Below are 14,688 nucleotides of genomic sequence, written 5' to 3' on the forward strand. Positions count from 1 at the left end.
AGAGACTCCAGATTATATGTAAGAGGATTTTTTTGTGAGGGATAACATAAGGTTTTTATTTCATTATCTAAAGTTGTGCTTTCCTTGCAGTGTGTGAACTATGGCTCAACAGACTAAAGTGGTGTTGCTTCTACTTCTAGCCACAGCAGCAACAGCCTATGGTAACATGCCTTTCTGTTAAGCTGGATATGCAAACTAATAAAATGAGACACTTTAAAATAATTTGGGTGATACGATAACTATAAGACAGAAATAACAAAAGTTTAGTTTTTTTGTTACTGGAAACGAGACTTGATTCATATCCTTTGATTACAGACAAACTGCTGTGATCTCATAATGTGTTTTAAATGTATATTTGTCATCTGTATATAAAAAATGACTAAAAATACATATTTACCACAAATTATTATGTTAAGTAATTTCAAGTCAGATTATCATCATTAGAATATTTAATATGACCACCAGTACTAATGCTTCTTTTTTCTGCATTCTAGTGACCGATTTTAATAAGATCATCCAAGGTAAATAAATACCTTCCTTTTCATAAAAATTCTAAACAGAAGTAGCTACTGAGATTACCTGATGGTTATTTTTTATATAAAGTATGATAGATAAAAATCATATATTGATGTCACATTGATGTAACAATGCCATTCAATAGGTTTTTTGTGTATTTCATAATTAATAAATAAGGCCTTGTTTCTAAAAGCATAACTTGTGACCTCCATATAATAATTAATCATCAGATATTATTAAAACATGAACACAGTTTGCTCATCAGCTCCACTTTAAACAAGCTGTTTACTAATTGTTTTCATTGTTTTTGTTGTTATTTATTTATTTTTAATACCGATGAGTTAGAAGCTGAAGAACATCGCAGAAACAGCCAATGTTCTACATGTTGTCCATGTGGCTGGGTTAAGTATGAGAGACGCTGCTTCACTTATCAGGCCAGCAAAATGGACTGGGCTTCTGCTGAGGTTTAATTAATTAATTTCATTTGTATTTACAATTAATTTATTTTAAAAATGCAATTTTTCTTTCAGATCAGATCATTGATAGTAACTCAATTATAAGTAGAATGATAAGTGGAATATGTCAAATACTTATTAACTTTAAAGCTTTTTGTCATTTAATTTTATTACAGTATACACTTGAGCTAGCACAGACTCAATAAGCTTGTGCAAAACCTTAAAGTGCTTTGGAATCAATTCCATGCTTCATTGGATGAAATTAGACACAAGGAAAAATGTGTGTTTTTGTACGGTCATCATCACATCATTGTTTACATGTAAATTGAATAATAATAATTTATCATTATTATTATTTTCCATTCAATACCTTGAATGGATAATAATAATTTTATGTCTTTCTTATATTAATATATTTTACCTCATATAAATACTCTAAATTCTTAAAAAAAAAAATTATTCTAAATTAAATAAGTATTTTTTTATTCTCTAGAAACACTGTCTGGATCTTGGTGGACACTTAACCTCAATACACAGCGAAAATGAATATCAATTGATTAAGGCCCTTATTCGTACTCATGACCCTGAGGAAAATGCAGCATGGATTGGGCTAAATGGCTGTCAGAAGGTTAGCTAGGAAGTAACTTTATATATATAAGCAGGGAATTATACCATCATATGCGTGATTTCATAAAATTTGACAAATGAAACCCTGTGTTTTCCACTGTTTCATTCTTTCAGAAATTCAATTGGTTTTGGTCTGATGGTTCCAGATTGACTTTCACCAAGTGGAATCCAAGAGAACCAAATTTTGTAAATGGAGAATGCTGTGTGCATATAGACCGGGGTGGTAAGCAGCTGAGGCTATTTTCTATTATTCCATGCTTTTTTTTTTGGTGATTCTTGTCTTGTTTAGTTTTATTGCAAATATAAATATTTTCATTTTGTGTCTGCAGGCCTAAAAAATTGGAATGATATTTCCTGTGCTCACAGATATTCCTTTGTGTGTGCTAGAAGTATTTAGCTGAAGTGCTACCAGTCTCACCACACCAACTATTATAAATTTTCTTAATTGGTTAAAAATAAATACACATGGCAGTTTATTATAATCAGAAAAATAAAAAAAATACTTTGTCATTTTTGTTTTTGCCATTTGTAAATATGCTCTCAGTAAACAAAGAAATGCAAAGATAGATGCTGCCAGAACTATTCTTTCACAATTTGAGTCCTGGGCCCATATTTAAGGCATCCTGCTTATGGTTAATTCAGGACTAAATATATTCCTACATCAGTTGGACAAACATATTTATATATAGTGGATACAAAAGTCTACACACCCTCGTTAATATGGCAGTTATTTCTGATAAAAAAAAAATAAAAAAATAAGACAAAGAAATAATTTCAGAACTTTCCCCAGATAGCACACGCACGTCGCGGAGAATGACGCTTAGCCTACGTATTTAGGGCGAAAATTAATTAAAAGAACCCTGATCCGCTCTTTAGACAATGTTAATCAGATGTTCATACATCTGCCAAATGTCTGATTCATGTTGGATAGATGTCATTTTACTAAAACACCCCCCTCCCATTATTAAATACCCTCGGTTAATTATAATTAACCATGGTCAACAGAATCCTGTGAAGGAAGCATAAGACAAACAGGATAAAATGGAGATTTTTATTTTATATTTAATAAAAGCCCTGTTTTACACCAGCAGCAACTTACAAATGAGGTCTTAATTTGAAAAGATGTACAAAACATAAAACACCACAAATAAGTATCATAGAAAAAGAAATTAAACACCAACAGAAACGTTTTGTACTTTAACTGTACATTATGACTTTTAAATATGACCGTTAGATACGGTTGGTCAGGAAACTCCTGAAGTCAGATGCAGACCGTCACGAACGGGGTGTAGTGGCAGATGTTGATCGCCATGGGCAGTGAGAGCAGGCACAGAGGCAGAGGGGTGTGTAATCGGGGAGAAAAAAAAAAAAAAAAAAAAGTCTTTAATGAACAGTAAACACAAAATATAAATAAAGACACAAACAAAGGAACAAACAAACAAACTCAAACAATACTTAACTCTGTGCTAACAGGGGCTCTCTGGCAATACACAGACTGGAGGACAAACACATCCTGTGGCGAGACACAGGCAGAGGGAGGACAAACACATAACAGGACACAAACTATGCGTGAAGCTGAAACTGAGAGAGAAAGACACGTAGAGACTAGAGGGAGACGGGACTAGGGCTAAAGACATGGCAGTCAGCTAGGCATGGCTTTTAGCTAAACATGGTTAAGATTGCTCTTAACCATGGCAGTCAGCTACACATACACCTAGCTAAACATGTCTTCAGCCCCAACATGCACTAAGCTACACTTACCTAATAGCTTAACACACACTAGGGAATGGGAGCACAGAAACACAGACGTAGGATACCCAGTGGCCAGGCCAGGCGGCACTCCAAGGCCAGGCCAGGCCAGGCAGCACTCGCACTGGGGCACTAGGGGAATAGGAAACACAGAACAGCTAGAGACACAAAAGGGGCTATGGCTAGAAACATGCTAGTTACTGTAACTCATAGATTTTAGCTAAACACACTCCTAGCTAAACACACAAGAACACAGAGGGACAACAACCACAGTACTTACATACATTTAAGACAGGACTGAATCAGCTCCACTAACACAGACTCACAGAACATAGACAGAAACATTGCCAATAAGAGAGCCCAAGTCAACACAACTAAAATCAAAATACAAACTAAACAAAGAACAAAACAGAACAAAATGCCCACACACTTGACAGTGGTAAAACCAAAAAATTCTCGACCCAGTTTCCCAGTCTAAACAGCTATTTATAGATGGATTGATGGCTACCTCGGTTCAGGTGTGCACTCGCATCACCTGACCGAGGTGCCTGCTGGGAAACTGAGTCAGCCAACAAAAACTACAAAATAAAAAACAGTGACCTCTGGTTGTGGACCCTTACACAGACAGGACACTTTTCAGTCACAAACTGCTGTAAAAAAAAATATAGAGGTAGATTTAATTAAAATTCATTAATTTATATATTAATATTTATATAATACTTACTTTAGCAAACGAACAATATTTCTACTAATATATATATATATATATATATTTCCCGTCCACATACGAGCAAATTTCAGATGATAAAGATACGTCGTGTAGACATCGTATAGATGTGAAGACGATGTATCATTTAACAGCTTAAACAGGCGATCTACAGACGATCAAAATACGACTATAAAAAAATTAACGCGATGTTTACTAGATGATATGCTCTTTAGCAGACGTCTCCGCGACGTTCCTGTGCTATGGGTTAAAATCATTCTTCTGAGACTGCTCAGGTACTGGGAGTGGACTAAAAATTAAAATAAAATAAAATAAAAACTTGGCAAAAATACTGTGAAAAATTCCATATAACTGTGGAAAGGTCTTAAGCCACATCTATATTCACAACATTTTAATCAATTTTTGCTCAACATTCTGTGTTTTCTTTATTATCTTCCTGTTTGTTATCCTGGTTATTGATATTGTGCCCTTTGTTTCTATGTTGTTTTGCAGATCCAGTGTTTTTTTGTAGGAAATTACCACAATTTGTGCACAATATACGAAAGACAAAAATTATGAGCAATTATTTCAGTAGTTGTCATGTTTCTATTTTGCTACACGTCTATGCAGTGTGTATGGAAGTGTCCAATCAGGTGTACAGGTGTTACTAATACATGAAATGTGAACATTCAATGTGTAAGCCTAGCAAATAACTATTTCCAGGAAAACAGGATGTTTGAGATGAACATCTTTCATCAGATGTGTAAGCAAAGCAGTACACAACATTTCCAGAGAAACAGAGCACTGGTAAATTTTTTTATTTGGTAAAGAGGTTTTATAGCTGTTATAAATGCTTTAAGGTTGTATCTACAGGTGTATTTAGTAACTTAACTCCTGCTTCACTGAATGTTGAAACAATTATAAGTAATAGAAATGTTCTACAGGAGTACAAGAAGTATACCTTAAATTATTAAAAATTCTGCCATCATTTGTTTGTCTGTTTGTTTATTTGTTTATGGCTTTAAAGTAAAACTTCCAGGAACAAAAATGTTTAATTTGTACTTATTTAATTAAATTAGTAGTAGTTCTTAGCTCATGATGTCTGCTTTACAATCAGGAAAATATCTGGTAACAGTCTCTCAATTGCACTGGTAGGTGCTTTAAATGGACCTTTCACATACATTCAGTTTTTTCTGGTTTTGAATCAGTCCACTACCACTTTGTTATGGGCACACTTTTTGTCCCGGATACCTCTGCTCCATCTCAGGTCTGGAGCACTGTTGTCTTTTACATTTACATTTACATTTAGGCATTTGGCAGACGCTCTTATCCAGAGCGACTTACATTTTTATCTCATTACACATCTGAGCAGTTGAGGGTTAAGGGCCTTGCTCAAGGGCCCAACAGTGGCAACTTGGTGGTTGTGGGGTTTGAACCTGGGATCTTCCGAACCGTAGTCCAATACCTTAACCACTGAGCTACCCCTGGCCCTTTTAAAGTTATAATGCAGTTAAGGTAATGCAGTTAAGGTTTTCTGATGATTGTAAAATAACACCATCTATTCTGCTCTATGCAAAAGCTAAAAATAATCCAAACATCCTTTTAGGTCTCTTCATACTATGTGGGGCGTTCAAGATAAACCAGAATGTGATGAAATTTTTTTGTGAATTATGGCATAAAATGATTAACATTGACAAAAGACTTTAAGCACAGATGAAACTCTTGGCCACAGTATAACATTTGAATGATTCAAACACTATAAAGAAGGCCATACGTCCATGAATTATGTGATCTGGCTGAGGTGGCTCAGAAGTAGTTACAGACATTCCTGTGAATATTCAGAGAGTGGAACGCCTAAACCTTAAAAATCGCCAGATAACTTGTCACAAAATTGCAGAAGAGATGCATCTGATTGAGGAAACTGTACACACAATCATTCACCAACACCACTTGCACATTACAGGAACTTACTGGGACCTCAACATCCCCATACAGTCCTGACTTTGCTCCAAGCCATTTTCACATGTTTGGGCAACTAAGAGGCCAGGATTTCAGATGTGATGCAGGCAGTCTGATCATCGTGTCTCCGGTGTACTGAGGAAACTTTCTACCTTGATGGTATTCAAGCACTAGTGATAACACTGGGACAAGCGCATTAGTGTAGCAAGGGATTATATAGAGAAACGGGGAATTTTTACTCTTATAACGCTGTTCTATTGTTCTGGACAATTAAAGGTCCTGGTTTGACTTCAACACCCCTCACAGCATGCCATGTGGATATAAAATATATTGAAATATATGAAAGATAATGTCAGTATAGACATGAGGCACATACAGACACATCCAAAAGAAAAGAAAAGTTGATTTCTCAATAAAGTCCTGTTTTTTCACACCTGCATGGAAGTCCAACCAGACATGGTATTTCCAGTGTAATGTGAATATCTGTGCACTCACCGTACCAATCAAGATTGGCCATGTTACAACAGACGTTTAGTTAAACTTACAGAATAAATACTTGTTTGTTTCTTTTACAAAAGTCATAAGGTTAGTTTTCTTTGGAAAGCAGAGCATCATTATATAAGCATCCTCACTTACCTCTGGGTTTCACATCAAACAAGAAGAGACTCCTAAATACATGTAAGTAGATGTTTTTGAATTCTGTAACATATTCACTTTATACTGTATGTATATAACTTTTGCTTTTCTTGCAGTGCATTAAAATCTCAAACTATGGCTGGTCACGCTAAAGTGGTGCTTGTTCTTCTTCTTGCCATGGCAGTGACAGCTTTTGGTAAGAGTCTTATTTCTGTTAATTAGTACACTTTGATCAGTTAGTAGTTAAACTCTGATTTGTTTCCTGCATTTTAATTGTAGTCCAATATCTGTAGTGACCTCTTTCCATCTTTTTTTAACAATCTGCCATAAAAATGTTTAAAAAATGCACATTCTGCTTCATTTTAAGCTGATGGGATGAATAATAAAAGTAAATAGATACAAAAAAAATTAAAAAAAAGCTTATTTTTTTATATTAATATATTAATATTCATTGTAACCATCAACAAATCTCAAATACAATTAGACGTTTTTCTTACAGATTCATGGAAATGATATGATGGTTATTTTTCTATTAAATCATGACCACAAATTCTTATACTTATGTCCACAAAATAATATATCAGGACTCAAAGAACATGTTAGGACCACATGCTTAGCACACTACCAGTCAAAAGATTGAACCCTCCTTATAATCCCATGTTTTTTCCTAATTAATTTTTTTATTAAACTGTAAAGCAATAATGAAGACGTCCAAAACTTGCAATAATCTCCTATGAATATTTGATATTGAGATGTATCTGCTACTTCTGTTTTGTAAATCCTTCATAACGCTTCTAATCTGAGGTGCTGTTTGTTAATTAGTGATTTATGAGGCTAGTAACTCTAAATTAACTTCTCCTCTGCAGTAGAGGTCAGTTTTGGTCTTGCTTTTCTGGGAAGGTCTGTATGAGAGACAGATTCATCATAGTGCTTGGTGGGTTTTGCAAATGTACTTGACCCAGAACAGCTTATCTTTATGTCTTAAAATAAGACGATGAAAAGAAACGTCCCTTTTTCAGGACTCTGTATTTCAACAATAATGTTGTAAAATCCAAATAACTTTACAGATCTTCATTGTAAAGGGTTTAAACAATGTTTTCCATGCATGTTCAATTAACCATAATCAATTAATTAACATGCACCTGTGGAATGGTCGTTAAGACCTTAACAGCTTACAGAAAGTAGGCATTTAAGGTCACAGTTCTAAAAACGCAGGACACTAAAGAGACTTGTCTACCGACTGTGAAAAACACCCAAAGAAAGATGCCCAGGGTCCCTGCTCATCTGCGTGACCGTGCATTAGGCATGCTGCAGGGAGGCATGAGGACTGTTGATGTGGCTAGGGCAATAAAGGATGGGGTACAGGTACAGGATGGCCACAACAACTGCCCGAGTCACACCAGGAACACACAATCCCTCCATCAGTGCTCAGACTGTCCGCAATAGGCAGTCCATGAGGAGGAGATGCACTGCAGTACTTCAAGCAGCTGGTGGCCACACCAGATACTGACTGGTACTTTTGATTTTGAGCCTCCCTTCATTCAGGGACACATTGTGAAACATTTTTAGTTTATGTCTTATGGTGTTGACTCTTTTAGTGTTCATACAAATATTTACACATTAAGTTTACTGAAAGTAAAAAGTTAAAAGTCAGAGGACTTTTTTTTTTTTGCTGAGTATATATTAGCAATAACCTTTATGCTTCTTTTTTACATGATGTAGGACATTATCACCATCATCATGAATGTCCAAGAGGATGGTCTGCCAGTAATAGACGTTGCTTCAAATATCATGCAATCAAACTGGATTGGCCTTCTGCTGAGGTTCAGTTAATTTCAACTATGCTGAAATTTAACTTACGTACACATACAAACACACACACACACACACACACACACACACACACACACACAAGTATACAAACATACATACATACAATCATACAATCATACAAAAGGACAATCATTACCAGTCAAAAGTTTGGACACACCTGGGAGTGTGGGGGTGCTGGGGGGATTGCTTTTTCTAAATTATTTTACAATACTGAAGAATATAAAATAACACCTTGTAAGAACAATTTGGACTTATGTAATTAGTAGTTGTTTCCAAACTTGTTTCCAGGGGTTGGACAATTAAACTGAAACGCCTGGGTTTAGACCACAATAATTCATTAGTATGGTGTACGGCCTCCTTTTGTGGCCAATACAGCATCAATTTGATTTGGGAATGACAAATACAACGCCTGCACAGTGGCCAGAGGAATTTTGAGCCATTCTTTTTGCAGAATAGTGCCAGGTCACTAAGTGATGCTTAGTCCTGACTTGCTCCTCCAAAACACCCTAAAGTGTCTTAATAATATTTAGATCTGGTGACTGTGCCGGCCATGGGAGATGTTTACTTTACTTTACGTTCATGTTCATCAAACCACAAGGGCACAACCTTCATGATACAACGTTTGAAGCATTGGGTGCACATGGTCTTCCAGAATGGTTCGGAAGTCCTTGGCACCCATCTAGCACAGGTATTGGGCCTATGGAATGCCATGATATTGCAGCCCAAATCATCACTGATTTACTCTGGGCATGCAGCAGTCTGGGTGGTATGCTTCTTTGGGGCTTCTCCACACCATAAATCTCTGTGGAAAAGACAGTAAAGGTGGACTCATTAGAAAACAATACATGTTTACATTGTCCACAAGCTTTTCGCTGCTGGCACCATTTAAACTGACGTTTGGCATTTGCACGAGTGACCAAAGTTTTGGCCATAGCAGCCCGGCCATGTACATTGACCCTGTGGAGCTCCGGATGAAAAGATTTTTTGGTGGAAACAGGAGAGTTGAGGTTTTTGGATACAATCCAGGTTAGCACCCAGACATCCCTTTCAGACAGCTTCCTCTTGTGTCCACAGTTATTTCTGTTGGATGTGGTTTATCCTTCTTGGTAGTATGCTGACATTACACCAGCGAAATGTGTCACCCATAATGTTGTGTGCATTGCAATATTTTAAGCAAAACTGTGCTATTACTCTGCTGATTAAACCTTCACACTCAGTTCTTACTGGTGAAATGTGCAATCAATTAAGATTGGCCACCAGTAAATTTAGCCATGAAACCTTCAACACGAAATTGGCCAGTGTTTCATTTTTATTGTTCAATCCCTGTACATACATATCTATACACCTGTAAATATGTATGCAGTTATGCTTATTTTATCCCCCATAGAGTTCGAATTTCTCATCAGGGAGAGTTGATTTCTTTTATTATAATATTGTTTTTCCTTTTATTTGGTATTATACGACAGTTAATTTCGACCAACTAACTGTTGTTTAACCCAGAATATAATTGGATGAGAGGCTAAACGGTAACAGCATTGGCACTAAGGCTTTGTAAAGGCCAGAAACAAAGCTAACTAGCTTTTAACATAAGGCTGAATCCCAAGTCCATCTCTAATTCCTGATGAAGTGATTGAACACCTTAGCGTGGAAATCCACCACTGTATTGTTATATTGTCAGCTTTAACCTGAGCTCAGCTTACTGCTTGTGTGAAGTTTCACGCTTTCCCTTTTACTTGCACCTCCTAAAATATGCCTGGTAGGTTTAGTGGTTACTTTAAACTGCCCCTAATGGTGAAAAAGTGAATATGTGCATGATTTTCTAAAATAGGATGATGTCCCATCAAGAGTGCATATTTGTTTTATCCCCAGAACTCAGATTAGGATAAAGCTCTTACTGAATAGAAATGAATGAAGGGGATTAAAGTACCAGGGATTACAGTGCCATAGTAACTGCAGTTAATGAACATACAATGATGCCAATCCTCTTTTTCTTTCCTAGAAACACTGCCAGAGTCACGGTGCACACTTGATCTCGATACACAGTGAGGAAGATTATCAGCATGCCAAGTCTGTTATCCGTGCTCAAGACCCCGGTGAGAATCCAACATGGATTGGCCTTTCTAGAAGTGCGGCGGTAAGTCATGTATCAAAATCTTCTTCATCTCAGTCACATATTCAACAGCAGGGAAGGTATATAGCTGTACATTGATTAATTTATTAACCCACTCATGCCCAGAAAAGAAACAATTACACTGGTAATCAAATATTACAGCAATAAGAAATATTTGACAGCATATAAGTCATTCTAGAAATTGGAGTCAATTCCATGTCCAAGTCAAGTCAAGTAGGCTTTATTGTTATTACAATCATATACAGTTAGTACACAGTGAAACGAAACAACGTTCCTCCAGGACCAAGGTGCTACATGCAACATAAATTACAACATAAATTAACAAAAACTAACTAGCTTAGTATAACATTTTTACAGACAACATAAAGTGCATGTGCAAATGTGCAAACAAGAGCAACAACAAAGTGAAAGTGCGCAACCACGACATAACAGAACATAAAATATGGTGTTGAGGTAGTGGGTAAACATAAACATTCTTTAAAAACAGCAGCAAGAATTGAGGAATTAGTGCAAAAATTAGTCCAGTAATGATCATTGTGCAAAAGATAAACAGTGAAGCATTTACAGGTTGGTGTGTACGATAATTTGGTGGTGTAGGTCAGTGTGTCTGCACTTGTGTTGATTAGTCAGTCCAGTCCCAATATTTTGAGGTAGTTGAGTTGAGATGTGTGATAATGTTTGTGTGTGTGTGTGTGTGTGTGTGTGTGTGTGTGTATCAGTCCAGTCCCTTTTTGTTGAGGAGACGGATGGCTTGTGGAAAAAAACTGTTGCACAGTCTGGATGTGTGTGCCCGAATGCTTCGGTACCTTTTTCCAGATGGCAGGAGTGTGAAGTGTGTGTGAGAGGGGTGTGTCCGATCAGCCACAATGCTGGTGGCTTTGCGGATGCAGCGTGTGGTGTAGATGTCTTCAATAGAGGGGAGAGAGACCCCAATGATCTTCTTCGCTGTCCTCACTATCCGCTGTAGGGTTTTGCGGTCCGATATGGCACAATTCCCAAACCAGACAGTGATGCAGCCGCTCAGGATGCTCTCGACAGTTCCTCTATAGAAGGTTTTCAGGTTCGGTGGTGGAAGCTGGGCCTTCCTCAGTCTTCTCAGAAAGAAGAGACGCTGTTGGGCTTTCTTGTGTAGGGAGCTGGTGTTGAGGGACCAGCTGAGGTCCTTCTCTAGGTGGACACCCAGGAATTTGGTGCTTTCGACGATTCCCACAAAGGAGCCGTTGATGCTCAGCGGAGAATGGTCGCCTCGTGTCCTCCTAAAGTCAACAACCATCTCCTTTGTCTTGTCAACATTTAGAGACAGGTTGTTGTCTTTACACCAGTCCGTTAGCCTCTGCACTTCCTCTCTGTACGCTGACTCGTCGTTCTTGCTAATGAGACCCACCAGGGTCGTGTCATCAGCGAACTTAATGATGTGGTTCGAGCTGTGTGTTGCTACACAGTCGTGAGTCAGCAGTGTGAACAGCAGGAGACTGAGCACACAGCCTTGTGGGCCCCCATTGCTCAGTGTGGTGGTGCTGGAGGTGCAGTTCCCGATCCGTACTAACTGAAAACTTATATTTATTTTAAAGATTTTCCTCAAAAAGAAAAGCATGTTTTAATATCACACAAACAGTATGCATATCATATGCTTAATTTAGTTTGGCAATTGTTCTAATGTTAAAAAATAAAAATTCTGTTAAAGTTATCAACAGCCACAGTATTTTTTTTTATTTCTTTCAAAAGTCTAAATACTAAAAGAAATATATTTCCAAAACTTAATTTTTTCCCAAAAACTTTAAATTGATGTCTTAAACTGATGTCATTCTTGTATTAGGTGCTTTTCCATTTTATGAAATATTTCATTTATAATAGCTCACTTTCGTTGAGTTTATTAATTGACCATCAACTATGTTATTTACATTATTATGTTTTTCAGATTCTTTATAATTTTAAATAAATAATTTGTCCAAATATGATGTTAAACTGTTTATAATACTAAGAAGTGGTCAGCCAGACAAATCCGACCACGAAATAATACATCTACATAATAAAGTTCTATTAGGAACATAGTTGATAAAAACCTTTGCAGACATTTTTTAAATGAGAAAATTTTATGTAACCAAAGGTTGAGGAGAATAAATTTTGGAGGTGGTTGACAGTCTTGAGAAATATGTGATATTTCCACATAATCAATTCCGCTTTAGAATATCAGATACCATCCTGGGTTGAATCCTGAATAATATTCAATGGAAATCTAGTGCACTAAGGTGTACAATCACTTGTTCCACACACCAAGAAATGCCATTGATCAGGGATTAGGGAGGGATTTGGGATTTACCCGTGTTAGAAGCTAGTTAGGTTTGTACAGTAGCTCACATTAGCCATGAACGAAACAACACAGACAGTTCAGAGGCAGATTGGAATGACTTAGTAGCAATTACTAAGGAGACAACGTGTTGTTTAAGATGACATATTGCAGACTGTACCAACCTACTTTTATCCATATTGGAGATGACAGTAGTGTAATTACCGATTGTTAGAACACCCATGATGTGGAGTGTTACCTATAGTTAAACATTTTAACGCTCGTATACTGCCTTCTGTCCAATCAGGTTACTTGGTCGGTGTTGTTATTGTAATTCTATTCTAATTCCAGGGTTTAATCAAATGATTGTAATGATATCTAGTCTGTTCATAACATATTTGATAAGCTGAGTAGACATCCTTTCCCTTCAAAAAAATATATTAATGTTTAAGCATTGCAACCAGCAGTCATGTTACACTAAAGAAATGTATGAATATTATTTTTGAAAATTTCTACTGATATGTATCCCAAAATATAGAATGACTCATGACTTTTCACTATTCTTTTTTTTAAGTCATTGCCCTGGAAGTGGTCTGACTGCACTCCAGTCACTTTTACCAAGTGGAATCCAGGTGAACCAAATTCTTTCCCTAATGAGTTCTGTGTGCATATGAACTTTCCGCAGGAATTCTCCGGTAAGTAGATCTTGAAATGTCTTGCAGTATGTATGCTGTATTGTATTTATAGTCTATCTTTTCTGACTTTTGTCTTTGATCTTTTTTTAAATAACATGTCATTTAAAGATATAATTTTCTATTCTGCAGCCAATAAGAACTGGAATGACATTCCTTGTAATCAGAACTACCCCTTTGTGTGTGTCAAGAGGAGTCACTGAAATGCTCCCAGTAGCACCTCACCAACTAGGCACAAAGTTGGATTTTTATTGTTTGTTTTTTTTTACCTTGTCACAAAAATGTCTCTGTGGCATTTTACCATGAATGCAGCAAATAAAAAAGCAACAAAAAAATAAAAAATAAGGAAGAAATAATGAAATAAATAAATAGGAGTTACTATAAATGTGTGTGTTTATGAATTAACTTAATTATCACATTTGTTTGATTATATTTTACATATATTCTTAATCTATTCATATAGCAATTTACAGGGCATTTCACTTCATCTCTTTAAAATGACTGTAAAATGACTTCCTCTTCAGAAAAGGTTCCAAATAGTATAATTTAACGTGATAGATTAAACAAAATTAGCATGGGCCCTTCATGTGGGGTAGGCCAATTAAACATCATATTATCATAAATAAAACTAAATATTATAAACTAAATGTTCCAGCAATGTTTAAATGTTGCAATGCTTAAACATTAACATATTTTTTTAAGGGAAAGGATGTCTTTACCACATATGTTATGAACAGACTAGATATCATTACAATCATTTGATTAAATCCTGGAGCTGGAATAAAATTACAAAAACAACTTACAACTAAATGTACCAGCAATAGAGAGATACCTACCCATGGTCTGTTTCTTGAGATTTAAAGCTTAAAACAGGAAAAAAAAAATTGCAAAAAAAAAAGAAAATAATGGAAAAAAAAATTTCATGTGATGACAAGACTAAGTAAGCAGTCGGGTGGCTAGGAAATGGTATAAGACAATATGGTGGAAAATGTAATTATAAGAATTTTTAAGAGCACATGAAAAAAAAAAAATTTTGGTAGAAGTGTATAATTGAAAGAACTGACAGAGGAGACGGTGTCCCTCGGTAAACAGTATAT

The 14,688-nt window shown here is 36.2% G+C and overlaps 1 protein-coding gene across 2 annotated transcripts; it reads left to right on the forward strand.

Annotated features, from left to right (window-relative positions):
- On the forward strand, positions 1-13,846 carry LOC128518045 (lactose-binding lectin l-2-like). 2 transcript variants are annotated; one of them, XM_053491255.1, is made up of 7 exons: positions 1-18; positions 91-161; positions 495-521; positions 862-980; positions 1,465-1,599; positions 1,713-1,821; positions 13,724-13,846. In XM_053491255.1, exons 2-7 carry the CDS (start codon positions 101-103, stop codon positions 13,792-13,794), a joined length of 522 nt encoding a protein of 173 aa, XP_053347230.1. In that variant the 5' UTR covers positions 1-18; positions 91-100; the 3' UTR covers positions 13,795-13,846. The 2 variants fall into 2 exon arrangements, with proteins under 2 accessions (XP_053347230.1, XP_053347188.1); XM_053491213.1 differs by lacking the exon at positions 13,724-13,846 and adding an exon at positions 1,928-2,054.
- The last annotated feature ends 842 nt before the right edge of the window (positions 13,847-14,688 follow it).

This window comes from Clarias gariepinus, chromosome 1 (genome assembly GCF_024256425.1).
Source record: "Clarias gariepinus isolate MV-2021 ecotype Netherlands chromosome 1, CGAR_prim_01v2, whole genome shotgun sequence".
NCBI lineage: Eukaryota > Metazoa > Chordata > Actinopteri > Siluriformes > Clariidae > Clarias > Clarias gariepinus.

Bases quoted from the DNA above. Each gene is read 5' to 3' on its own strand.
- LOC128518045 (XM_053491255.1), top strand. From the start codon at position 101: ATGGCTCAACAGACTAAAGTGGTGTTGCTTCTACTTCTAGCCACAGCA. The intron at 522-861 runs GTAAATAAATAC...CCGATGAGTTAG, and splicing joins TTTTAATAAGATCATCCAAG to AAGCTGAAGAACATCGCAGA. The intron at 981-1,464 runs GTTTAATTAATT...TTTATTCTCTAG, and splicing joins TGGACTGGGCTTCTGCTGAG to AAACACTGTCTGGATCTTGG.